General features: G+C 42.5%; 1 protein-coding gene across 2 annotated transcripts in view; it reads right to left on the minus strand.

Annotated features, from left to right (window-relative positions):
- MTX2 (metaxin 2) overlaps positions 1-27,149 on the minus strand; it is a 33,092-nt gene extending 5,943 nt beyond the window's left edge. Inside the window, exons 1-4 of one of the 2 annotated variants that reach the window (XM_066999002.1) lie at positions 26,989-27,149; positions 14,332-14,379; positions 13,330-13,376; positions 944-1,016 (exon numbers count right to left, since the gene is read on the minus strand). In XM_066999002.1, coding sequence (XP_066855103.1) covers positions 944-1,016; positions 13,330-13,376; positions 14,332-14,379; positions 26,989-27,028 — 208 coding nt within the window. In that variant the 5' untranslated portion in view covers positions 27,029-27,149. Of the gene's footprint in view, positions 1-943; positions 1,017-8,773; positions 8,839-13,329; positions 13,377-14,331; positions 14,380-26,988 lie in introns of those variants that run through there. The other variant, XM_048061349.2, reaches the window with a different exon arrangement.
- Between the last annotated feature and the right edge of the window lie 630 nt (positions 27,150-27,779).

A 27,779-nucleotide genomic window follows, 5' to 3' on the forward strand; every position in this document is an offset into this window, starting at 1 on the left:
GAAAATGTGGTAAACAAAGGAAACTGGGAAAATGTCAGATGCCAGCAAGTGTGGACATGGGTTGTGGATGGCAAAGAAGAGGGGGCATGCAGCTGCCACCAGTCACACTCCTGCACATCTAAGAAGCTCCTCTGTGTAGATATTCAGCATTCTAAAGCTATCTTTATTTACAAAAGGTAATTATCTTGGTATTTTTCACTGCTGCCAAGCAGCTTTCCTTTTTTCTTAATAGTATAACTCCAGCTGCTTTGACTGAAATATCAGTAGCAGCAGCAGAACTCGTACAGTTGGCAGACATATACTGACAGGCCTTTCCATGTGGCAAGCATCAGCTAGAGCCAGGCAATTGGCAAACAGTATCTTGTAACACAACAAAAATTGAGAAGGAGCGCACTGACTGCCAGACTTATGAGCCCTGCATTCAGCAGTTCTCTCTGGGTATCAGAGAGAGGTTTAAAACCATCAGGCACCCGTAAGAGTAACAATGCGTTCTTCCCCTGTATTTACATACCAGCCACCATCTCCCAGACAAGGTAACAAAAGGTACTCTCTCCAGTTTTGTCTCACCCCAGGAACAGGAAAATACAATACCGTTCACTGATCAGCAGGAATATTCCCTGGATGCAGATTAACGGTATTTTTGGAAACGTAAGTCTTTCTGTTTCACGTCACAATCCTCAAGCTTTTTAGAGAAGGTTGCCACCAGGCACTTGAACTGTCTGCTACACCTAAGGATGGCATTCACAGGCTTCCTTACGTATTGTACCATCGTTACTTTACATTTAACTATTTTAATTGTTTACAGGAAAGAAACTGCACCAGAGAAGAGGGGGAAGGCATTCCGACACGTAGCATGGACCGACTTATCAGCAAGACAAGGCTCAGTTGCCATGGCATCAAACTGGAGGTGTAATGTGGTAAGCTAAATGAAGGCCGCACTTACCAGATGGGGACATGTACTCGGCATTTGCCCTGCAAACCACTCGGACCGGCAGGTTGCACATTTGCAAAAAGGCCTGCAAACAAAGCATTTAAAAAGCATTGATATACCAGTGACAGACAAATGTGTTCTTCTCGATACATATGACTATGTTTTTAGCAAATTCTTAGCACATATCTATGACATATAGTTCCTTGCATACTGCTTTTAAGCAAAAAGAAAAACACAGTTTTCTAACATTTTTAGACAATGGTTTATTGTCCTGTCATTGTCTGGCATTCTTCTAACGAAGTTTCTCCCCCCCCTCCCCTCAAGAGGAGCGAAGAAGCACCATCTGAAAGACACAACTAGTGTTGTGGCTGTACAGAATTAAGTGACACTGCCCATCCTGAAAATCACAGTACTTGCTCCTTGCAGCTAGAGCTGGCTAACCAAACTCATGCTATGTAACACAGCAAACACACATAGCACCTTCCCACATTACAACAGTTGCCAGAAGTTTTGCTTTACGACACTCTAAGAGCACCAGCCTGCTTTGGGGGGGAAATATTTATTATCTGTAATTTATGTGAATCACGGAGAGTGCAAGTCATCAATTTACTGTTTCTTTCATCTCTAACCTTGGATCCAAAGCATCCTCAGTAGGATACTGATTTTTGTCAGCATCTGCTGTCACTACCAAATCCCTGGTGCGTTTCTGTTTAAAAAGCAAAGCATCAAGACAAATACTTGCAATTTAGATGTATCATGGCACATAAGGAACCTCTTAAACTGTAGTCTCTCACAACTGGGCTGAAGTCCTATCATTCATTTGTCTTTGCAATTAGAAAGGTTGGAATTGCAGACTTCCAACATTACACCTATTTATCCACCGTGGCTTGAGGTTCAAAAAAGCCTACCCCAAGAACACAACCAACATGAAGGAAAATGCTGCTCTGTCTTGAGGGAAGGTGTGGTCTGCATTTGCTGCAAGTGAGAAGATCAAAGCCAAAAAACGTTAAGTGCCTCAGGTCCCAGAGAATGGCAAACAGCACAGCATACTTTTAAAACTGTTTTAGAAACAGCTCTCCCAGCTTGAGTAATGTGTATTCTATTTGCACTTGGATCTCATCTGGGAGACGGAGTAGAAAGCCAAAGAAAATAAAGTAGATAGCACCCAGCAAGAGCCCTGTCACAGATTCCCAGAACGTGACCTAACCATAATTACATTCAGGAAACCAGTGCCCCCAGCAGAAGGTATCACTGGCCGCTTTCTGCACGAGCTTCCACCTAGCTCTTCAGGTTACAAGATCTGGCAGTAAACTGTGCTCTCACAGCTTTAGATGCTCAGGCCCTAACCACAGACATCAAAATAACCCAAACCTTAACTGCACTAAGACTGCTCATCTCCACACTAAGTAAGTATGTAAGGCATTAACTAACACTGACACCAGCACTCTTCCCAACTTTGTGGCTTCTGTAGTATCCATCAAACAATCCCCCTCCTCTCCCTCATGGTCTTCCGGTGCTTCGTTCCCAAACCCTAACCCAAGCACTGACACTAACTGTACCCAGGGAACAAAAGCTGAAATCTTTGGTCCCTTTCAAGGCCGCTTCCAACCAACCAAAGAACCGCACAGTTCATTACACCTTTTGGCTCGTGCATTTTTAGATGAGCTATGGACATGAACTGCTACAAAGACACTGACTGCAGCTGACAGCAGCCTGCCTCTGAACTCTAGAGGCTCTGCAAAATTCACTCGGATAACTTGGGTTTCTACAGATTTTTATTTCCTCAGCCTAACCCTAGCTGAAAGCTCTGCTTAGGAGCCAGTTACTACACAGCCACATGCAGAACTGCGTGTGTGTGTGTGTACATCTGCCAAGTACTAAAAGTCTTGTACTATTCAGGAATAAACCGGTCCTTTGATGGCCAAAGCCTCCTCCCTACCAGAACCTCTACAACTGCTTAAGGCAGCAGCTATCACCCACAGAAAACACAGGGTGCTGCTCACATCTGACAACATTCCCCTCTTTAACTGTGCACCAGCTGAAGTCCACCACATACCAAGACTCTTGCAGCCTCAGGTTTCCAAACTCCATGTAAACAGCAAGAATACCCAAGAGACTAATTCTTAAACAGGAATTTAGGGTGTTGGTCTCAGTCCTAGGCCTCTTCCTTTGCCTCTTGGCTCTGCAGGATCTAGGAATGGTGCAGACTGTTCCAGGTACCGCTATATGCACCATGTCCTCCGCCCGGACTGAACTTTGGAAATAGACAAGAGACAAGAATTTGGTGATTTTGGTTCAGATTAAATACATATTAGTGTGCCACTGCTGGATGCGTTGTAACCCGCTGAAAACATCCAACAAGTCCACTGGAAGGCAGATTTGGTTCTTCCCACAGCTCTGTCAGTTGTTACAGTAGGACACAACCTCCCCTCAGCAGCTCTGTGCTGTAGTGGAACTGCTGGCACCGGACAGCAGCTTCAGAAGGAAATTCATCTTTGGGCAGGAGAGAGGGGGACCGAACTCGTACCATACTACTTAATCCCTAGCCATTGAATTTCACCTCAAAAATATGTGAAGTTTCATTTCATCTGGGCTTACCAAATGAATTCCCTTTGCAGTAAGGCATTAAATTAACTCTGCAATTCTGCATTAAGCTAGAGATGAATTTTAAGACCACCATGTACTATTCTCACTGCTGGTGCAGAAGAGAACATCTGAACTGCACTGGAGTTTGAGTAACACATGAATAACTAAAGAGCTTGCGAGTGCAGAGACACATCCAAGCACGGGGAAGTGACTCATAAAACTATTTTTACTTTTCCATATCAGTGTGTCAAAAATGAGATATGCCAGCACAGAACGCTTAGGTTACAGGAGTTCCTTCAGCAAGTTATTGCCTGCACTGTACATAGGCTTCTACACAGTACAAGGTTACTACAAAAAATACACAGTTTGTAACTGTAAAAAGCATTTCTCAACAGAGGCTAAGCTATAAATAAAATCTTATTAGTGTAAAGAGTTCAGCCAAGATTCCATCAAAAATCTAAATGTGACCTTTCTCTCTCTCCTTCTCCTCAAAAAACATCCACAGAACACAGAATATCGACCCTTATTATATTTGGCAGGAAAATTCTACCTCGGTCTCTGGCCTAGTTCAAAGTGGACTGAGAACACGTTGCCATTGGGACATCTTCGAAATGCAAACACGCTGGGTCCATGTGTCTTTTCAGCACTTAAAGAAAAGCACAGAGAGGAGGTTAAACTAGAATTGAGCTCTAACGTGGGAAGAAATTTTAACTGAACTAAACAAAACGTTCACCACTCTGCATAACAAAGAGCAGACTCTAGCAAGCTGAGAAGTCAGCTGGTCTACCCTCAGCAAGCTTTAAAAAAGACCCTTAAAATACCCACCAACACAACACAACAAGAAAACATCCTTGGAATTGTCTCCATTTCCAATGAGCATTCCTTAGATGGGAGACCAGAACTGAGCTGGAGAAGCTGAAGAGTGATTCAAGGTTAAAACTGGGTGCTTCCATCTAGCTCTGCCTTCACCCCAACAGCCCTCCTGCAGGTTCAGCAACACCACACACCAGAGCTGCCTCTCTCACAGCCTCATGAGCCCATTCGAGCAACTCCCTGCAGCATCTGCATGTCAACACCTATTCTGCTCCAGTCTTTGTCTGTTTGGGATCAGCTTTAACAAGTTGTGAAGTAGAAACAAAATACAAAACCAAGGGAAAACAGAACAGTGAAAGAGATCATTTAATCATAAAAATCACTTAATGCCATACAACAAACCTAAATATCCGAAAATGAAAAACTGCTATCATGCCTTTAAAAAGTTACAAAGGCAGGGAATTAAATACCAATATGCTTGACCAGTAATCTGTACCCAAAGCAATCTTAAGTGCTCCTTAGATATTCCTGTGCAGGAAAATGAAAAGTAGAAGGAAAGTTCCACACCGTTCCACTATAACGGCTCAGCCTAAGAAACAGACCTTGCAATTAGCATCACTGCAGGAGTACTTAGCATCAGATGACTGAGAAGCTTTGGATACTACTAGTATTAACAACACAGGTGGGTTCCTTTTATATATTTTTTATTTTTTTGACTTTTGAGTACAGTGAATGCTCAAATAATTGTGATTTCTTTTAGAGAAGAGATGGACAAAAGTTATGACCAATGCATCCTTATAAATATTCATTGCCGGAAAACCTCAACTTTCTTTCTGATATATTCAGCTAGATGAATTAGATTTTCGCCAGTAACTGGTTAATCGGCACGAACACTTACCAAAACAGTTGAAATTGGCACGAATTAAGGAAATCCCACAGAGAAAACATAGGAGAAAGAAGACAAAGCAGCAATTTTTGTGAGGCATTATCTCCTTTAACATTTTAGCTTGGTGATCAAGGGAGGATGTGTTCCCTTTTTGCCCACTCACACAGAATGTTAAGCACCAGCACATTTGGTGTGCAGGTGGTATCAGACCACTACAGTTTCCAACCCCAATAAAAGATGCAGTGGAACACTAATTATTCCAGCTCAGAACATCTCGCTCTCCCTTGGGTACATACTTCACATACACATCTTGAGCAAGCCACCAAGAAACGGGGAGTGAGCACCGCTCCTCCGAGTGCTTTCAGAGTGAAGGCTGGAACCACCCCAGTGCAGTTCTGCTGAGATTTATGAAGATATCAACACCCCTTCAAAGACATGGCATCAAAAGCTGAGCGACCTGAAAGATCAAGGGCCCAGCCTTATTCTAGTACATCAGAGATCACTGTTAACATCATAAATTTGGCTGATCAACTTAAAAAGACTGGAAGGGGCCAACTGAATTCCAAGATAGTTAATCAAATCCTACAAAAAAAAAATCACCTAAAAACTGGTAAGCAAGGCAGTAATGGCAAAACTAGAAACCTGACACTTAACTGAGCACAAGCCTAACTGTCATACCTTGCAAAGATGCTTTTAATTCCAAAGAAAGACATTAAATTCCCCTCTCTCTATTCCTCCTCTGGGAAAAAAAAAATTCTACCACAGAATGAACAGAGTGAATCCACAACCTGGATCTCCTCCAGCATTTAGGACTCTCATGCAAGAATATTAAAGCAGTTGCTTAACAACTATCCAAAGAGTTAACTACTAAGATGAATTAAAAGAGAAAAAGGATTAATAGTCTTATTTCCCTTTGCACATGTTACAGAAGATCCGAGATGACTGCCCAATACACTTTATACAAACAAAGGAAACTTCATTCAAGCATAAACACACAGAATTAACTACAACAGAAGGACATCAAACCAAAATGCTCAGGCTTTTGAAATAAATGAGTAATTTCATGGTTCATACTAGCTAACGCAACATTTACGAGAGCAATAAAATCTCAGGTTGGGAAGGACTGAGTTCATTCCCCTGGCATCAGCAGGACTTCCTCCTGTATCCATATGTATATATCACTGGCTATTTGCATTTCTGTTTATTTAAACAGGGGCCTGACTTCTTGTTCAGTACCAGCATTGGCCAATGACTGAAGCAGAAGATGGGAAGACAGTCCAGGTTAGTAACTTATGTCCAGTGTAACGTCTTCTTCAAAAACCTTTCTCCCAGTTACTTCTGGAACAAAGACTGTCCTTTCTTTGAATGAGGTTAATGGGAAAAACAGAGAAAGGTATTAAAAAAAATAAAGATTTGACTTAATGGGGTCTGTCATTATCTCTTGCACATGTGCTCTCTCCCCCCTTCTTCTCTGAGAATCCCCCCCTTCTCATGCCAGTCCAGCCTCTGTACCTGTAGCAACACCTACTCTTCTGGCATCCGGGAAAAGCAGAGAAATGTGAACAGTAACTTTTTAGCAATGCTACCACCACCTTCTTCCAGACTGAAAGCTCTCAGTCTGAAGTTTCTACCTCTTCTGTGCACCTCATTTTTAATGGGAGGCTTTGCTGTACACTGCAAAGTGGAGAGCTGCTGCAGATCCATGGGGAGGAACAGAGGAAGGGAGAAAACATGCCACAAAATGAATTACATTTCTCCTTCCCGTCCCCATATTTAATGTTACAGTCTAGGGAAGACAGAGTCTGGGAACAAGGACAGTAAACTAATAAAAAGCACAGAGAAGCCTCTCAGGGCATCTCCTGTCCTAACGCACCCAGCACAGGATTACAGTTTGCACTGGGCTGCTGTGTTCTTCTCCCAAACAGTGGCAAAAGTCACTCTGTTTTGAAAGTCAGTGTGGAACAAGCCAGTTTGTATTTTTGCTGCAGCAAAAATGAAGAGAATGAACAATCAGCAGTTATGTGAACAAGGTTGATCTGAAGCTTTGAGGTGACACTTGTTACAAAATTAATCAAACAACTTATGCCTATCACTCACTTCAATCATGGCAGGTGACACCTCCTGACAAAATTAATGAGGACATTTACAACAGTGTTGCTTAGAGGACACAATCAACTGAAGGCTTGTTTTGTTTTCTTACAGTTTACCCAATTTCAAATTCAAAACATAAATAGTACGTTGGATTTCAACTACCTAAAAAAATAACCAGCGCCATCATGTTTGTGCTGCTTCACCAAGGCTCAAAAGCACAGAGCCCAGAAACCGCCACCCATCACAGGCAGCTCACCCCAGCCCTTCCCTCTCCTCCACTTCTCACAGAACTGACATATTCAGCTCTGCTGCTGCCCCCAAAACAATGCAAGAAAGTGATGCCATTGTGTCTTCCTACGATGACAAGGATAGAAAATGACTGTGCATGAAGTACAATGGGAAGGACTAAGAGAAGAGAGGGGAGAGTTTTGTATTTATTCCCTCGGTGACCCTCACTCACCCTTCATCTTTGCCCTGCCCAACTAAGATTGGGCACTGTCGATTGGAAACATAACGCACTTCAGGCAGTGAATCACCCCATCAGAGCTCCATCACAATTCTCTCCTCTTCCCCCCCAGCCCCCTCTCAGAATAACACATATGAGCAAACACATATACTCATTAAAAATGAGTTACAACTTGATGTAAATCATATCCAGATTGCAGTTGCCGAGATCAGAGGGAAGAATGAAATTACTTATGCCAAGACTCAAATAGTTCACAACTTACGTCCCCACATGAGGAACACTATTTTCAGATGGCACACACTCCAGGCTTCATTTGAAGAAGATTTAGTCATGATTAGATTTTTAATAAAGAACGAGCCATTCCAAGCAACTCTATTCAGCAGCACTTCTAAAAGCACTCGCACAATACTGTTGTGAAGAAAGAGTAAAAGGCATTTTCTGTTTTCATTCTTACATTATTTCATGAGCATACAAAGGACAATACGTGATGACAACTAGAGAGTTATTCTCTACTTTATTGCAGGAACACATTTTAAAATTAAAAACCATGAACAAATCTACAGAATAATTCAGTTTTCATATCAAACAGCTGCAGACCCTGTAACTGAAATAGTATGTCTAAGGTTATAAATGAAAACTGTTCAGTATCATTCTTTGAGTGACAGATTAAATTCCTAATCCAGTTATGGTAATGGCCACATTTGTAGTTTAACATAAATTAAGAGCTTAATTATATTTGTGACTATTTTAAACAAAATAACAAATTCCTTTGTACCTGTGAACGTAATTTATAGCAAAGCCACGTTCATTTTCCAAAACAATCTATTTTAGACTGCAGCCCAACACTGCTCTAATGGTATAATGTAATTCTAGTTGTAGAATGTGGAAAGAGTAGATTCACTGGTAGCGCAGAGGTTTTGAAGATAAATGAAGATGCTATTCATTCAGGGGTAATTTCATCTTAGAACTATATGAAAGATGTTTCACTCACAAAAGGTACCTGTATGGCTTGGGATTTAGGCATGTTTTCAGCTACAACATAATGCTGCTAGATTGATTATGTTGATACTGCATTTCTCATCATGAAGAATTCCAGCTTTTATTCTCTTTAAAAAAAAAAAAAAAAAGAGACCGTCAGATTTTCATTTCACTATGCCTTTGTTCAAACCTCAGCAACAAGTTCAAATTTCTCCTAATGTTTTGTCTAAAGGAAAACCAAACCACAATTCATACACACACAAAAAAAAATCACAAATCTGTTGAGAGCAATTAATCATGTGTGATTTACACATTTATTTGATTACTTGTTGAAGTAAATAAGCAGTTAGTCTGTGTAACACAATTTTAAATTGCCCAAACATCCTTCTGTCATTCAGGACTAAGAACAGACAATTCTAAATGCACTTTCCTGGAATATATTAAGACCATTTACAGGGACATCAATTGCACTAGCAATTAATACATATCTTAACGTAATGAGCTGTATAACCTCAGGATAGCTACTAGAATTTCCACAGTCCTGAACAATCTAGACAGCCTTTTAAGCAAGACTCTAACGCTACCTGCATAAATATTTCAGAAGAATCTGCAAGGACAGAGGTAGTCTAACCACTCACATTCCTCCTCCTGACAAGTTGGGACAGCACAGAGATGCTCTGTGCTGCATTTGAGGCTACAGGCCCAGCAAAGCACAGCTGCATTTAGCCCCTGCCGCGTCCTCTGCTGCACCAGTGCTGCCCAGCCGCTGGCCAAAAGGCTTTATCTGCGCCCAGTATCAGTAGGAAGACGGGGCCTGGGCAGGCCCTCTGCTTCAGGCTGAAGCATGGTCTCCTTTGGTTATCAGGTTTGATCCAAGTTCATGGCTGAAAGTAAATGAAAAACTGTAGCCTACCTGCACAAGAATAAAGCAGTATCCTAAAGTATATAAAACTCAAAAAAAAGTGTTTATAGACATACAAACACACAGCAGACCTAACTCACCATCTGTAAGAGATGAAGACAAGGGTGGCCTGGCTTCTGGAAGGCCTTGGGTCTGGTGATCGTCCTTACAGAAAGGCCCATAACCCACTTCTTAAATTGCACAATTCTTTCTTTTTCTTTTCCAGCTGACCACGCATTACTGAGGTCTCTCTCTCCCAGATACCTCCACACGAAGTATCATATAAAAACACTACATTGCAAGAAATTATATGCAGAAACTTACACACATTCTATCTTCTGTTTGCCAGTACACAGCAACAGTGTCTAAAGGCACCAGACCTACAGACCAGACATGCATAAAGGCAGGCTGAGCAGCACCTCAAGTACCTGGCAGACAAACGTAAATAATAATAATAAAAAGGTTGTGAATACAAAAAGTATTTACATTACTGAGAATGAGCATTTAACGTTCATTTTCCCTTCTTCCCTCTCCCCCACCCATGGTCTGATAATGGTAACCCAAAACCCCCCTACAAAACACCTTCGGTTGTTCTGTGACTGAAATAAGTTCTGTCTTTGCTTCTGGTTTTTGGTGACTTTTTTTTTTTTTGGTATGATACGACTGATAAGCAGGAATGCTGTATAATGGAAGCCATACAATAAATAAACAGAGAATGTTTTTATCCATGAGTCACACTACCTAGGAAGCATAGTATTTTCATTAACTTTAATGAGAACGGGGCTGAACATCCCATGAGAAGAACACAGCCTTCATTCTACATACAACATTCTCATTCCTGTAGCTGGAAAATCATTGCTGACACTAAAATCGGGGAAAAATACTAATTCCTCTGCAGTGAAAATAGTTTCATTCAATATCAAGACTCTGCAGCCAAAGATCAAATGGGCTTCATTTTCAGCAGGACTGTGTAATACCCTACTTCACATTAACAAACAAGGAGTGCAAACACCAAGATGTAACAGAGATAACGCACTAGCTCATTTGAAGTTATGTTGCATTTTCAGCAAATTTAAAGGACCTGAACACAGTAAAACACAAAGGAATTCTTAAACCAGTCTGCTTTCAGGAACAACAATGGGTAGAAGAGGAATTAAAAAACAAAAGCAAAAAAACTACCAGAATCAGCAGAAAGATTCCACAAGAAGAGAGGGATTTTTTTGTTTAACTGCTGAAGGCACCACTAACACATCTGCCTAGCAATTCCCAGAAGACACTGTCCTCCCCTCTCTTATATGAGATAGAGCTATAGTCAGGAGCCCAGACTGCACTGCACACGGAGAAGTCCTAAGTCCAATCGCTATCAGAGCAGCAAGACAGAACCAACTTCCTACATTCAGCCTGCAGCCCCCACTACCCACCAACTCCAACAAGATACCCACAACAGCCTTTGTTACACCTCCACTGAGAGTAACTCGCGCCACCGCCTGCTCACTCTCCTGACGAGAGGTACCCCAAGTGCCAGCTGCACCGCTGGGTCGTCAGTTTTACAACTGCCAACCTCCACGTACTATGGCATTGGATTTTATTATTTATTTTAGATCTATCTGGATATGTGTTCTCTGAGAGCTATCCCAGAGCAGCGTGATGCAGAGATGCTGTAAAGAGATTGAGAGAGATCTGAAAGACCAGTTACAGCACATGTAGAGTCCTGACGTGAGCCGCATTCCTTCAGATTTGATGACAGCTGACTCCGTATGCTCTTTTGATCAGATGTACTCAAAATTCTTATGCATTTTCACCATATGGAAGTTCATCAAGCCATGAATGAGCTATGTATCTCTCTGGTGATATTCACTTACCCAGCATCTGTAGTAGGGACAAGGGAAGGGCAATTGTGGGGAAAAAAGCCCCAGGTACCAGCCCTTATTCCTCCTCCTATCCCCCACACACACCCCCCATTTCTTCCTCAGGGAAGAAACTAAAAAAAAAAAAAATACACACAATAGAAAAAGATATGCAGTAAAAAGATAAAGGTCCTCTCATCAGCATAAAAAGCAAATTCTGAAACAGAGGCACTCAGCAATTTACTTATGCAAACCACACCACTGGTATATTTAAAGCTTTCTGATCACTTCGCTAGTAATACATAACTACAGATCCTAGTATCATTTCAAAATGGATCGAATACACCAAGGATAACTATTCTTTCACAGTCAGAGTCTTGTTCCACAGATTCTTCCAAATAGATATGATTCTCCAATACAAAATTGTTCTATAAAGTTTAAGATCAGATATCTACCAGAGCCATATTTATAGTCATGGCTACTATCAGCTGTCCAGCTAGAGAATATTGAAGAAAAACAAGCGTTTTTAATATATTATAGCCAATTTATCATCTAAGTGGCATGTGTAGGATAACAATGGACTGGAAACAGTAAAGCAAAATGATGCATTAGAAAAGGAAATTTTAGGGTTATGTTGTTTCTTTTGTTTGTGTTTTAAATACAAGCCACACCTATATGCATTGCTAGATGGTAAGAAAATTCATAAGAACCACAAAATATAAGGTTTCTGGACTGAAAAGGAACACTGAGATCAAATGGGCAACAAAACCACTTATTTGCTTTAGTGTGAGGCATGATATAAAACACACTGCCCAAACAAATAAATATTGCCCCATTTATTTGGTATCTCAGAGATGACTCATCTTTCGAGCACGAGATAAAGGTACCTTTTTGCTGGGATAGAATTTTACAGTGTAGGCATTTCCTATATTGCCAGACTGGAATAAAAAAAACAGTTAGAGATCCTGTAAGTAGTTACCACGATCAAACCGTCCTAACCTTCTTACCAGTAACACCAGTTACAGCCTTCAGTGTCCCTTTTTGATAGCCCTCAAAGATCCCTTGGACGAGCTGCTCTGAGCTCAACCACACACTAAAAGCAAGGAGCAGGGGAACAGTGCAGCTCCCTACTACACAAAGCAGAGGCAAATTTGCTGTCGAGAACAGGAACCTTACAGGCATCCGGCTCACCAACACTTCTGACAGCCAGACCCTCTCTGCTAATGGGGAAAACATCCCCTCGAGATTTGGGGTTACTGAACCTAACAGGTTAATGGAATTTACACGGACTTCACAGCCACAGAGGTGCTTTTAAGTCAATTAGAGATGCAAGTTTGTCAATTATATGGACTATTTCTAAAAACCACATTGGATCTCAACTATGTATACATGATGAAATTGAGAAAAACTGTCAGACATATGGAGATTCAATGCTCACGACATGAAGCACGGATGCCTTGAGCTGGGGGCATGAATATGCAGCAATCATCATGCAAGATGTTACAAGAGGAACTAGCATGCCAACTGACAAAAGATGGGAACCACACACGGGTCCTAGATTAGGCAGGCAAGCAGATTTTGTACGATATAATACAATATAAATAGGAGTACAAGCAGCCATACTGTATATAGAACGCTCAAAATCCTTGAGGCTCTGGCATGGCAATGACAACATAAAACACATCAGATGCAGGAAATAAGCCACTGATTTTGACAGAAATAATTCTTGAATTATTCACTTAGGTAAAAACAGTTCTTTTAGCTAGAAGATAATAATTCAAAATATAAAATGTAATTAACACCTTTAGTTTAGAAAAGATGACATTTTACCTGAACAGCAAGGGAAGATGCATTATCAGAAAGCAAAATTTGATCCTCTGTTGAAAGAAAAAAAAAAAAAAACAAAACCCACGATTACAAAAAGCAGTGCCCTTTTAGCTACCAACCTGTAAGTCATTCTGGATTGCATTTCTTACACATAAAACAAGAAGCACATACATAATTATTATGCAGCTGGACTAGAAAACCTGTGATATGAATATTAAAAAAATGTATCAGGAATATTTCTCCTGCAAATGCAACAGCATTTATCACATTATACCAACAACGTACAATAAAAATGCTCACAACTGAAAACCAAATGCTTGAGCTTTATGCCAATTACTCTTCTTCTAATCAAAGTTAAATAAAACCGCATCTTCATAACTCCTCTGGCTAAAAAGTAAAAGCATTCAGAAACCTATAAAAACGGCTTGCAGTTAATATTGCACACTGTGTCTAGGTCTGTCACACAAAAGAAAGATGACAAGTTCACTGCAATAAAAATTCCATGCTTAGAAGACTAGGGCTGCTACCTATTAGTCTTCATTACTTTGCAGTCTTCTGACAACTGTAGCAGGCTGCTGAGCCCCAAATGGGGGCCATAATGTGATCTGATGATATATGAAGAGCTGCTAAAGGGAGCCTGAACCATCCTAGCCTATACATTTTAACAGTTCCTTTTTACTGAGAGCCCACTTTACCACAAGACTTCAAAAATCTGCTGCCTCAGCTATTGGTGCAGTAAATCTGCCAACTGTGCCTGCAACCACATCATTTTACACTGCCTACAGCAGCCAATATAATGAGTCAATAATAAACCAAGGACCTTATAGGCCATGAATAGCTGGTTTATATTGGCAGATGTAAGCGTAGCGAAAACCTCTGACCAGACAAACAACACAAAGAAATCTTTTAACAATTTCTGTGCTTCCTTGCAGTTAATTATCTTAGTGCATATTTAATGTGTTTTTAACAACAAAGTAATTACTAATTGCAAAGAAGTGTACCCACCCTTCAGTTGCTGATACAATGCAGCGTTTTCAGGCCAAGGCTCTGCGGCTGTGGAAAGAAGAAAAATTAATTAAGCAAGCCAAATGACAATGCGCCTACAGATGCTAACTGAACACGAACGTTACCTAGAGCAGGAACTCAAACTGTAAGGATGCTGATGCAAGATTTGACCTGCCCCAAAAATGTCCCACTGCCATTCACTTCTCCTGTACTTTTTCTGCTGCTCACAGGGCAGAAAAATTAAGTCCCAAAATTGAACAGTGCAGTAAAAGCTAAAATTCAGTCTCCACTGCAGAATAGCCCTACAATTATCAAGCAGCAAAAGCAGGTAGCATCCCTCTGCCAGAAAGACAACATGCGTACATTGCCATCATAATTCTGGCCACTCGCCACAGCAATTATTTATTAAGGTACTAAACAATGAATTCTGGAAAGAACAGAACAAAACTCAGAGGAGAGAGGCACAAACCTCAAAACCAGGTGTGAAGAATGCTTCGGAGAAATGGAAAAGCTTTCTGCCTTTTGAGGTTGTGTCCTCACTGGTCCAATATTATACTCACAAAGCTCAGGTGCTCGGCCATGTCAGAAACACACCCGCCACAAAGACCAGGACTACCTTTTGTTTTAAATTATGTACCAGTCAACCCTAAAATGGGAATGTCAATATTCATTAAAAAACCTGCATCATCAGTTGTTCAAAACAGCTGAACAGTTGTTCAAAAAAAAAAAAGCAAAGATATAGAAGACAATAACATCTCCCAACTGAGAACTGCTGCACTTAATCAATCATATACCGTGTGAATTTATGGGAAAACAAAAATAATAATCAGTAGTGATTTACTGTTAATGCTAGCATTAGGATAACAGGTCATCGCATTGTTTGGTCTCTGTTACATTCTTTGTTAAATTCATTTTAGAAATCTATTTTTAAATACCAACTCAAACTTGGATTCTATCCAAACTAGCTATTTGTAAATAAAATTAATGTTCTAATCCCATAAATAAAGATTTTCTTAAGCAGTGAAGTCTATAAATAATTATGTGTAATTCAGACAGGAATATGCCACTGGCTTCCGTAAGGTCATTCTCTGCGTCTTTGCCCTCAAACGCCAAGAAAATACTCATGAAGTATTAACTTTTATGGAAGTCACATAGAACTGTAAAGCTTATAACACTGTGCAGAGTTTTACAAAGGTCACTACCTTTAACATTAAGGCACAGAGCCTATCAAAGCTATACTAGTATGGGCTTGAGAAAGCAACTAATCACACTTAAGTGTCACGAAGAAATGTTTTATGTTTTATTGTAGCAGTTACTGGTTTTACACCCCTCCATTAAAGTTTTGCCCTGGAGTAAAAATTCTTGAGGTGGAAGCACATTTACTTCTTGAAATAAAAAAGACTAGATAGTGTCTGTGGTACTACAGCCCTAACTGTTTAAAATAATTTATCTAAAATACATTTCTTCAAGTCCACTGAAGTCTTGCTATAGCAAATGGAATGAGGGAATTAAGAATGTTATTACTGTACTGCAGCAAACTTGCAGTGCTGAACCCTGAGATACTTACAAAAGTAACTAAGTCACAAAGGTAAGCTGCCAGCAAACAGAAAACATCCTTTTTCCATGCCCAAAATGGTACTGAGACCTTGAAATTGCACGAGCCCATTTCAACTGATAGTTTCTGCCTGACCCTTTTCAGACTGGAGTGTCAGATTTATATCAAATTCCTGGATTCCAGCCCAAACTGGAAGCAGCCTGTTCTTCCACAAGCATGTGGCTGAACTATCTCAGGCACACTAAAATTAAATGAACTTTTCACGTTCCAACAAAAGAGCTAAGTACATCTCAAGAAGTTCAAATAGTTGCAGTCTGATCCTGGCATTAAGCTACAGGCAGCCCTGGATATATATCACAGCTTCTTAGCACACAGAATCCAACAAGACACCACTGCTACAGCATGCCATGTCTATGTTACAAAAAAACCATGTTCGTGTCATAAAACAAAATACAAGCAGAATGGTTTTGAAATTTGTTGGCCCTTATCTGCTTAAAATTTCCATCCACGTTCTACTGACCACATACAGATTTTCACAAATCGTATTTACTGCGGATTTGACCCTAATTTCATTAGTCATGATATGAAGTCTTTACCGCATATAGTCTTAGCATACACAGGAGCACACATCAAACTAAAGGGAAGGAAAGCACGAGGGTAGTTTTAAATCTTTGCATTTGCTCATCCACCACCCAGCTGCATACTAACACGTCATTTGACAAGTAAATGACGCAAGGCCAAAGAGTTGCATGAAAGTCTCAGCCATTCTTATTAGGACACCTTAATTCCAGGTTTCAACAGTTTTAAGAAAATAAAAGAGTAATCCCCCTGTTCCCAGCCTCTGACAGGCTCCAGAGGGAGGTCACAACTCTGGCCGTGTCTGGACGACGTGGACAAGTGCCCATGAGCCTTGAACTGAGGCCTTCACTTCTTCTTGAGTAGAGCAAACCAAAGATTTTACTGCCGCTGTACAGGTTGGATATTAAAACTGTCAACTTCACACTAAGATTCACATATTATTAGACATACCCTAGGAAAAGTATTCTGCAGCATGCTTTCAGAATTGTATGCGGCAGAGACAATGTTCAACGATACCAGAGGTACACACACAAAGCCCGGGCAATTCTCTGTAGGTTAAATGCCTAGTCGCTATCTCTCCCTTGTCTTCCAACTTCTACTTACTCTGCCTTCTCAGGTGTTCTGAGTATGATGTATTTTTTTCTGATGATTGAGAAGTTTAAATATGCATTGCTGCATGAGACATCCGGGTTTGTGAGGTGCAAGCTAAGTTCAAAGACCAGCCCCACAGCTGCCTTCAGCCACTTCCCAAGGCCAAAACCTGCAGCTCGGGGAGCCCAGAAGCCCGCTGGGGAGCCGAGGAGGAAGAGCTGCTGAAGGGATGCCACATGCCTCCACAAGGAGAAAGCATGCAACGTCTTTAATGTACAGCAATGACTCTTGCCTTATGAATGTAGGTGAAGACATAATTTGTAGAATAATAGGCACTAATATTACACGCTGCTTCAGTTCTGTCATATTTCCAATCCATCAAGTTGATTAATGCTGTAATAACTCCTCACAAACTTATCATTTGTGCGCTAATGAAGTCAAATCCAGTTTATCCTTCGGCAACTACAATCTTCTGGTCAGTAGATGCTAGTTTCCTAGCTAACAAAGGCTACCATGGCAGTACATAAAGAGAAAATTAACAAACATTATGGCAATTCAGTTTCAGAAGCAGCTTTCAACACAGCACCAAATTTACGTGTCAGATCCTACGCAACATACATTTTTATCATTAGCCGCTCACAGGATGAGGCAACTGCCTGGAAGGACGCCTTACAGGAACGCTTCTCTGCATACCTTAGCAGAAGGAACCCTCTGATTCTTCCTTCTGCCTCCAGAACCAGAGGAACTACTATTGTGTGGTTTTCAATAGGCCTGTCTCTTGGGCTTGCGATCTTTATTAGAGGTTGTTTTCCCACCTTACTGAATTTCTTCCCATGCCTAATGAATTCAAATATTTAGTCTTTCATGTGGATTGCCTGCTGTTTGTTCAGGACAAGTGAACCTCATCCTGTTATCTTTCCCTACTTCTCCCCTACAATACTGTTTGTTTTTATGCCAGTTATAGGAAACAACCCATCTGTGGGATCAGCCCTCCTTATTAAAATTGTCTGCATTGTGTTCATAAGTTACTGTTCATAAGTTAATTTTCACTAAAATTAAAGGGACGTGGACACAGAAAGCATCACCACATAAGCTTGGTTATCCCAGGAGCTGAGAATTCAGCAGATGCAGCAACATGAGAAGCAGAGAAGTCAAATGTCAAGCAGACTGCCTACAAAAAAAAATCTCCTTTGGTTTTGTAAATGACTTAAAATAAATGAAAATTTCACTAAGTTCAACATATTTGTTAGTCAAAGCATTTTACTTATTAACAGTTTAGCATAGAAAATGCAGATTTCAAAGAGTTAACAGGGCTCTTTGGTATCAAATTAGAATTTTAGAGGAAAACTCTGTGAACTGGTGTGTTTCATGTTCCCAGTGGAGTTTTAATTACTCAGGTTTACAGCTATTAAAACAGATTCCTAGCCTCCTTGTGAGGCTAGGAATGACTTACAAAACATTACTGTTCATGGAAAAAGTTTGCAAAGCACAGAATGAGGCATGACAGTCCCATCAAATTCTTTGCCACCAAAAAAATATTGCATCAGGTGCATTCTTCAGATTTTGGGATGAAATGTGTTACTCGAGCTACGCTAAAGGCAGAGATATATTCAATTAGCATTTTGATTTCAACATTTCCAGATGTTTCAAGACTGTCATTTCAATTGTAAGAGCATCCAAATACTTTTGGGACAGCAAGAGAGGAGAATGCACATATGCCCTAAGAAGAGATACTTAAGAGCACCAAGCTTCAGTATCAGCAGGGGATGAGCAGCTGAGCTGAGGCTTACACACGTCTCAGCTCCAATTAATGCTCTCAAAACAGGATGCACTGTACTTCTCTGGGGTCTTTGCACAGAGGTGAATTTCAGTTCCAAGAACGGGTTGCCATAACATTCCCCCAGTGACGACTGGGGAAGAGGAAGCCATCACATCTCAAGACTCTCTGCAGAGCTTCGGTCCCACCAGCAAATTGTTCCAGGCTGTTCAGACATCTTATTAGAGGACCAAACTTTGTTTCAACTCCTACACTCTAATAACTGGGAAACTATTCATCCCATGTCAGAGCTGCCTGGATGGATGGGGGGAACAGACGTTTTCATCCCCTTTCCCCAAGCAGCTTCACAATGATTAAAGAGTTGTAATGAAATAAATGGCTTACAGTTAGGCCTTTAATCCCATTCCTTAAAAACTAAGTCTGACTGTAAAATAGAGAAGACTAGAACTCTTTACATGTTAAATTGTGGAATATGCTAAAGACCAGTTTCACAGTTTCAGAAGCCTAGTGTGAAGAGCCAGTTTTGAGCAGTATGGTACGTGACGTGCTTGCCTTGCTAGCCTGCCACTCCTTCAGCATACGCTATCAAGCTACAGCATTCCTGAGTATCGGGCACAGGCACACGAAGGAGACCTCCGGGTCCAGTGCTCTCTCCTGTGTGGGAAATGAAGTTATTAAAAGATTTTGCAGGACAATGTTCAACTTGAAGTTAAGTTGTTCCCAGTTCTCGGCACTACCACAGAATTTGGGTGGGGCAAGAACATTTTCAAAAGGCAATGCAGAGAGAAGTTATTTTCAAACTTCTAGCTATAAAACTAGCATACGCTTTCTAAGAATCAAGGCTGAAGAATTAACACCAAATGTTATTATCCAATAGATTATTTTTCAAGTACTGAAACTACACTGCGAGCCAAAGGAGTAGTAAAACAAGACACTCTCTGCCTCGAATCTCCTCTAAACCAAAATCTACTGAATCCTCACTATGCCAGTAATGTATCCCTCAACGTCTTCTTTCTGCTTCTGTAAGTAAAGCTCTGAATGAGCTAACCACCTCTTTCACGCAGTTTGCTGTGTGCTACTATGTAGGTGAAGGTAGGGCCTGGCCTGGGAACACCTGATCTTCTCAGACAGAGCAATTTCCTGAAATATTAAGTGGAAGTTTACAGACCATACAGAAACAAAGACTGCTTCTCTGAACTCACCAGATTTGCACGGATCATTTTCCTTTCTGTTATATTAAGCGCTTTCATATTAAACTTGCATAAAGAGGAGGAAAACTAAAACATCTGTATTTACCAGTTTGGTTCACATGGCATTAAAGGCCTGTTGAAAGAGCCAAGAGGCAAGATACCCTCTATTAAAAACCCAAAAAGTTGGCATTAATTTGAATCACTGTATTCCAATATTACAGCTGGAGAGATTAACTTACACATTATTTCCACATAGTTTCCTTCAGCCTCTCCCTAGGTACAAAAGTGATTAAATTATAATGAGATACCTCAGAACTGTTTTCTCACAAGAATAAACACCAAGAAATCTAGCCTTACATTTGGGCAACGGCCACATCCAACAGCATTATTTACAAGTCCCCAGGATGTTACAAACATCGTATCAGGCGGCAGGAAGGCAGTCAACCTGCTCGGCTCCCCAAGACTGGTGCTGTGCGGGGGGAACTGCTGCTCCCTAAGTCCCAGGTGCAATAACCCAAAGAAAACCACCCTGGAAACTATCCCACAGACTCCAGAAGGGAAGAGGATTATTAATAGTTTGACATCAAGGTGAACAAAAAGAAGCAGGTGATAACTTCCTTCTCTTTTTGTAATGCAAATCGGTCATATTTGAAGTAGCAATGTATTGTTTAAAGAGAAAACGCCAGGAATTTATGCGTCTCTAAATCCTTACTACAGGAAGTAAGTGTAGGAATATACTTTGATTGACATCATGAAGCTGCAGCCACTTTGGAACCAAAACAGTTAAAAATACACATCTCGTACGTTAAAGGCAATCAGCGAAGGAAGTATGAGAAAGTTGTGAATTAGCTGCCTTAAGACCCACCAGTTCAACCCACCCACACTGAGTACAGATCAATTTCATGTAATTGGCCTGATACTGTAAACTAACAAGGGCCAAGAAAAAATGAAAGCATCAGCAACTCCCTGGCTCTGCTGACAAAGGACCAAGAAGCGTCTCACAGCGCCTTGCCAAATGAAAACCGACTTCCACACACGTTAAACAGCATGCATTAAATCATGCATCAAATAATTACATCATTTGCTTAAATCCGTCCCAGGCCTCCTTCTTCCAGATATTACAATTCAGGTAAATCATGACTGTTCAGTAATTATTGATCGAGCACACGTGTCACCATAAAGACTCAATCTCCGCAGCAATTCCCAAACTCGAGCTTCCCGTGGCAGGAGCTCTATGAGAGGCTGAGCGTGACACGACTGCAACAGCCATTTAGTATGACATGATGTGCTCCTCAACCCTCCAAGAAAGCTATGAATCGCATGTATCCAAGCGCTTGTCCAGCTCTGTTACTGCCCTTGTGCCGACAGCTGTGCATCAGCCCTGCACGGAGCCCGGCACCCTGGCTGCTGGGGGTGGCTCGGTGCCTCCGCGCACACAGTCACGTCTCACGCTCACCAACGGGGCCAATGGAGCTCAACAGAATCAAGTTCCCGCCTGCAAATCGTTCCTAAACCAACACTTGGATTTCTCCAGAAAAGCGGGGAGAGTGCCAGCTCAATGACCTCAAAAGATGTATTTGTCAAGTCCTGACAAGGTAGAGTTGTTTTACTTATTCTTGATGTTCAGCATAAAGGCTCCATTTCGCAGAAGCTCTGCAATTCTTAATTATAGCTTTTAAAAGATCTCTAAATTAGCCTCTTCCCTTTGTGCCACTTTGGCCCTGATTCGAGACATGAAGCTTCAAGCACAGGGGCTGTCCTGAAGAGAAGGACAGCGGAGGTACGACACTCAAGAATGCCCTAAGTGCCTTACCAGACTAGGATGATTCTGAGCGATGTTACCTACACCCATACACTTTAACAGTCCTTTAGAAGCCCTTTCAGATGGAAAACCCCTCCTTCCCTGCAGCAGTCTGAACTCCTCCTCCCCTAAGGACGTCTGGCGGGCAGTCTGAAAACCCCTTTGTAAAGTGCCCTGAGGAGCTCGCTGCTTTCTCATCCGCAGCACCTCTGATCCACGACAGACATCCTACACGTCTGTCCCACCGGACAGACCTCAATAACCCCTATCTGCTCCAAAAGCGACTCCTTATGCACGCTCCTCCTGCCCACCTGGCCCCTGCAGCCTTTCATTAGGGCTCCTCGTCATTCTCTCTTTTCTCTTTCATGTCCCGCGCAAAGCCCTGCGCGCAGCACAGCAGCGTGCTGGCAACAGACTGAGCCGGAGCCTTGAAGCGCCGCGACCACTACACAGGAGAGCATCGCTGGCATAAATGCAAGCAGGGCTAGTAGAAAGGGGAAGATGTCAGTGCCTCTTCTGCTGCTTTAGGGCTCACAGTCTACAAGGCACCCGCACACAAAAAAAAAAGAAAAAAGAAAAAGAGACAACAATATTTGCAACAGTATCTCCCAGCCTCTTCCTCGCCTCTGGGAAACACTGCAGACTCCCTGCTTCAAAATCTGAATGTATTTATCCCTGTCTCATAATCATACCCTCACAGTCTTCCTCATTTCTTTTTCAAGACTTTTTCAGTGAACAAACTCTACCATCTCCAGAATTTCTCCAATATGGCATTCAAATGCAAAAAAATATACATATGCAGTTGCACAAAACCACTCAGAAAGTTCTTGGTAGGGATGCAAGCATTACGTCGGTTTCAATTTCATTATACAACAGCTAGGAAGGAAGACAGGAACGAAGCTTTCATTCATTCTTGTGCAGCTCGGAGGAACCTACAGAAAGAAACCAGGTTAGTGCCTTGGGACAGCGCGAGAGGAGAGTGTCCTGAGTGCAACCAGAGGGCAGACAGAGAAAAACCTGTTTCCTCCCCAAAGTCAGACTTCTGGGACCTCTCCTGAGCTGAACAGTTAGGCTCCCAAAGAGCATTCATACCCGACTCATCTTGCAACTGATGAAACCTCACTTGCAAATCAAATTAGACAACATCAAAATAAGCATTCCTCTTCGTTTACTAATTTTGTTGTCGTATTTCTAGAGCAATACAGTTTCCTGCCATGGGAAAAAAGTAGATACCACGTTAGCAGAAAACACGTAATAATAAAATCCTGATTAGGGGAAGAATGCTTAGTCTTAATGGAGCCAGAAACAACTGCAGAAGGATATGATTTTATAAGCTGTAATTATTTTTTAAGAAGCAATATAACTAACTCAAAGTGAAATATGTACTGGACTATGATAATTATGAAATAAAGTCATTTTTCCTCTGCCCTAAGAAAAGACTAGACAGGCAATCCACTCAAAGGATTGATTCAAATCAAGTCATAAAACATGTGCCCGAGCACAGACTGCCAAGAGCAGCCTAGGAGATTTGTTTACTGAAACTGAATAAGAGTTAAAGGGAATCCTTTTAGTTTGATTACACCCACACACACAAAAAAAGCACACGTGCATGTCCCCAGCCTGAAGTACGCTGTAAGATAAAATCAAGTAGCTTAACAAATTTGGTATTTTCAAAACCATCTCTTGACTACAAGCACCTCTGTAGCAGGCTTAAATAAGCTGTGCTGCAGACAATTTATTATTAAACAAAAATAACTATTTTTTCACCATACATAGACAGAAGCTGATAACATTTACATATGCACATTCTGATACACAAAATGCATACTCAGTTTAAATCTTACGTCCTTTATGTGCAGGAACAATTTAAGAGGTCAGTTTTCATTCCCTATGTTTGTTCTAAGCCAAGTTGCAGCTCGTCTTAATACATAAAACATGCACGTAGGAAATTTACTTCTGCTCTGGCATATCACACTGGAGGTAGACTCGCTGTGAATGTAAAATATCTAAAGGCAGAAGGGCATCTGTTTTTCAAACTGTATTCATTTCCCTTAGTACTAAAACCAGCCTAGGACCTTTGGACATAACTCAACTGCAGTAAACAGAAGTAATTTTCCAGAGATCAAATGACAAGCAAGGATATTATTTTCTCTTTTTGATCGCTGATCTAAAACTAATGGGGGAGGGAGAAGGCGGAAGAAGGGGACTAAGCATATTGAGCAATTTAGTGATCAATTAAACAACTTTTCAACAATCTCTTCTAGATGATTTGAGCTGTCAGCTTCTCCAAACTCCTAGAGTTAGAAACATTAATATTCTGGACCACTTGAAAGCTGGCATTCTAATTCTTCTTATAGTATAAACACTCATTTCCTATCCTGTTACAGTGTGATTGATGCTAAGCTACTCTAAACAAATTCTCTACCATACTACGCAATTAATATTTGCTACAGTTCAGAAATCGATTATTTAAAATGTGGCACAACATGCCTGCAATTCACAAAGCTATGGAAATATTTATTATTCCTGGAGACACAGCATCAACACAGCATTTCCACCCATACATAATAGAAAGTGTTCACAATATGGAGATAAGGCACTATTAGAAAAACTTTTGTTAAGCTGTATTTTTCCTCCCAGACACATCATTTTTCTTCCTCAAAAATATCCGTGGGACGTATATATCTTCTCAGTAGCAGAATGAAATATTCTCTGTGTCTGTGCAATGTCCCACTGTGGTGGGTATTGGCCAAGATCCTGGATAACTTAATTTTTCTAGAAAAATTTTCCAATATGAAAAAATTGAGCAATTTTGCCTTTACTTAGTTTCAGTCTGGGACTGATACATAATACAGATGAGCTAAGAAGGCCATGACCCACTGGCAAAGGTATTTATTATTTTCAAGGTAGATAACTGCTTCTGACACTGATTTGCTTTTACGAAAGCAAAGGCAAAGTCGTAATTTTGTTTTAAAAAATGATCCGGTGGACAGGCCCACAACAAAGATTTGTACCGCACCTTAAGTCCTGGTAAGTAGCTGCACATCCAGCAGAAGTAGAAGATCAATAGAGTAAGCAAGAACCATTTCTGCTCTGCAAAAATAGTGAAGCATTGCCAGCATTTCTGTATTAGCTACCTACATATTTCTTCACCTAGGTAAAGGAGCATCACTTAACCCATGACTGCCAAGTAAAAGATGAGGTGTTACTGTCCTAGGCCTATTATGTTTTAGGAAGGTCCAGATGCGCACGAACACCTCTGATATCCTCAGAGCCCCACTTTAGTAGCACAGTTGTTTCATTTGTTTGTCTGAGGGCATGCAACTGCCCCAAACGGGAGGCAAGAGTCTGCCCAGGAAAATGCAGGAACAGCTTGGAAAGATGGGAAAGGAAAGAGGCAGGTGCTGCAGAACTTCATCTTCTTGTTTCCAGCTTTTCAAACACACATTTTTCTTACACTATCACTGTACAGATGCCTACGTGCAATACAGTTTTTGAGTTGGTATTTGTAAGTCCAGCAGAAAGTAAGTATCAGCAACATGTCGCTCTAGAGTACTCAAAAGGCCACAGAGCAAACAAATACAGCTGAATCAACACCTACTCACGTTTGTAATTACCCTTGTGTTTCACAATATAAATGAATAAACTATACTAAGATGAAGGGATGCAAGACATGGACTCCTGATGGCTCTTGAACAGGAGACGTTTATTCCCTTTTTCACCACTACGTATACGTTCCCCGTAGCCCCACATGCTGTCCACGTGCCCGAATCTGTCATACAATTGGTTAGAGACCCTCAGACACGTGCCTCAAGCAAGCCACAAACTGGCCACTGCCCAAAGCTCATCTTTAACACTGTAGCCAATTTACTTTATCTCGACCTTGCTCAAGTTTTTGGTTCTACCGCTGTTTTCCTCATTATCTCTAACTCAGGGACGTGTGAAACAACACAAAGCTCCCTGTGAATTCCATTCCCACACTAAGATGGTGCCAGTAAATGGCACAAAGCAAAGCAATGCTGAGGCCCTAGTCCCCACGCCCTGAGGAACCTGGGTTCTGGCCCTCAGAACGTGAGCATGACCTGTGCTAACATCTATGAATTAACAAATTCCAGTCCAAGAGCCTAGCACAACTTTCAAGGATACCTGTGGGTCCCTCTGCACACAGATTCAAGGTCCTCTGCCTTTCCTCTAATGTATTGGTCCCAAACAAGTCTGCTCTGGAGTCTGTAAATTCATATTAGAAATCCAACTTGGACTTCCATGTCAGAGCCTCCACCAAGTGCGAGACAACTCAGCTCCTGGGACAAATGCCAACTTCGTCCTCAACAGGGTGGCAGAGATAAGAATGCTGCTTCCTTGCAGTATTTATACTTTGTGAGTCTGCGTAGCAGAAAGAAACCAGCAACGGTGATAAATGAGTTAGGAGAAATCTGGCCAACGCACCAATTCTCAGCGCGCAAGACACTAAGTGGATTTTGAACACCTTAGCAAGGAATAATCTGAGCTGCATGGTTTTTCCTTGAGAGCATGTCTGGCTAATGCACTCAGCAGCGATGCACATCACTTGTTTTACGACCAGGCTTACAGCCAGTTTACTCGGCCCAGCTGTGAGCCACCCGAGCACCAGCGAGAGCAGAGGCATCCTTACGCCTCTCGGCTTCCCAGAGCAACACAAGCAACGCGGCACATGCCCCGGGGAGCGAGGCACCGCACTGAGCTCTCCTACAGGAGGCTGGGTTGCAATGGCCAAATGGATAAACACGATGTATTTCTGAAGCACTGGAAAGGACGTACTTAAAAAGTTATTGCATCAAGGTGAAAGTGCCCGGCAGCACAGCCAGGAGCCACGGGCGGTAACGGAGCGCAGCCCGACGTGAGCACACGGCCATGCCCCCGAGGGATCCGGCAGGGTGGCCGCGGTGGCCGCCCGCTGCTCGGGGCGCAGAGACGGGGAAATTTCGGGCCTAGCCGCGGCCACCCCGCCCCCGGCGCCCGGCCGGAGCTGCCCGGCACCCCGCGGAGCGAGGCGCGGCCGCGGCCCCGGCCCTCCCGTCCCGCTGCCCGAGGTCACCCGGGCTGCCCCGCCTGCCCCGCCGCAACCGCGGCTCCCGGGGGACAGGAGCCGGCGGCCGCTGCCCGCCCGCCCCGGCCCGCCCCTCACCGGCCAGCTGGTTCATGAAGGCCTCCGCCACCAGCGACATGGCGCGGCCGCGCTGCGAAGGGCGAGCGGGCCCCGGCAGGCGGAGGGCACGGGCAGGAACTGGGGCCGCGCCGCGGGGCCGACTGCATCCGGGGCCTGCTCCGCCCCGGGCCCGCCTCCCGCCCGCCCGCCCGGGGCGGGGCCCGCGACCGAGCCCGCTCCCCGGGCGGCCGTGCGGGGCCGCTGCCCGCCGAACGCGCCGCGGGCGGGGCCTGGGCGGTGTGGGCCGGGGGGAGGCCGCGGGTCGGGCTGCGGCCTGCGCCCCGCCGGCTGGGGGGAAGAAGGGGAAGTGCCTCGGGGCGCTTCTGGGCCAGAGAGCCTGTGGGAAGTGCGGACGTGCTGTGTAAAAGCACGCGTACCGATAAACAGGTGCAGAGAGAATTTACATGTGGTGTAACGCCAGCACGGGGGCTTGTAGTGTACCTGCAGTGTAACGTCAGAGGTTCCCTAGCCGTCTTCACATGATACTTCGTGGAGCTACACGTGCAGCAATAAAACTAAATTACAAACCTTTCAAGATGTGGAAATGCACTAAATCAAACAACCTTAATTCTGTCACTTGAGTTCCTGTTCTGTAGAGGACCAAAAAAACACGCAGCTCAGATCTTTCATAGGTGCTCCAGGCCATAAACCACAAATGACACGTTCCCACCAATTCATACGATGGTTGCACAGCTTCTGGTTTTTCTGCAGCCCTGTGATAGCCACACAGAACTTCATGCTTCATAGAAGGCAAGCACAAAATGGTGGAG

This window comes from Anser cygnoides, chromosome 6, assembly GCF_040182565.1.
Source record: "Anser cygnoides isolate HZ-2024a breed goose chromosome 6, Taihu_goose_T2T_genome, whole genome shotgun sequence".
Taxonomy (NCBI): Eukaryota; Metazoa; Chordata; class Aves; order Anseriformes; family Anatidae; genus Anser; species Anser cygnoides.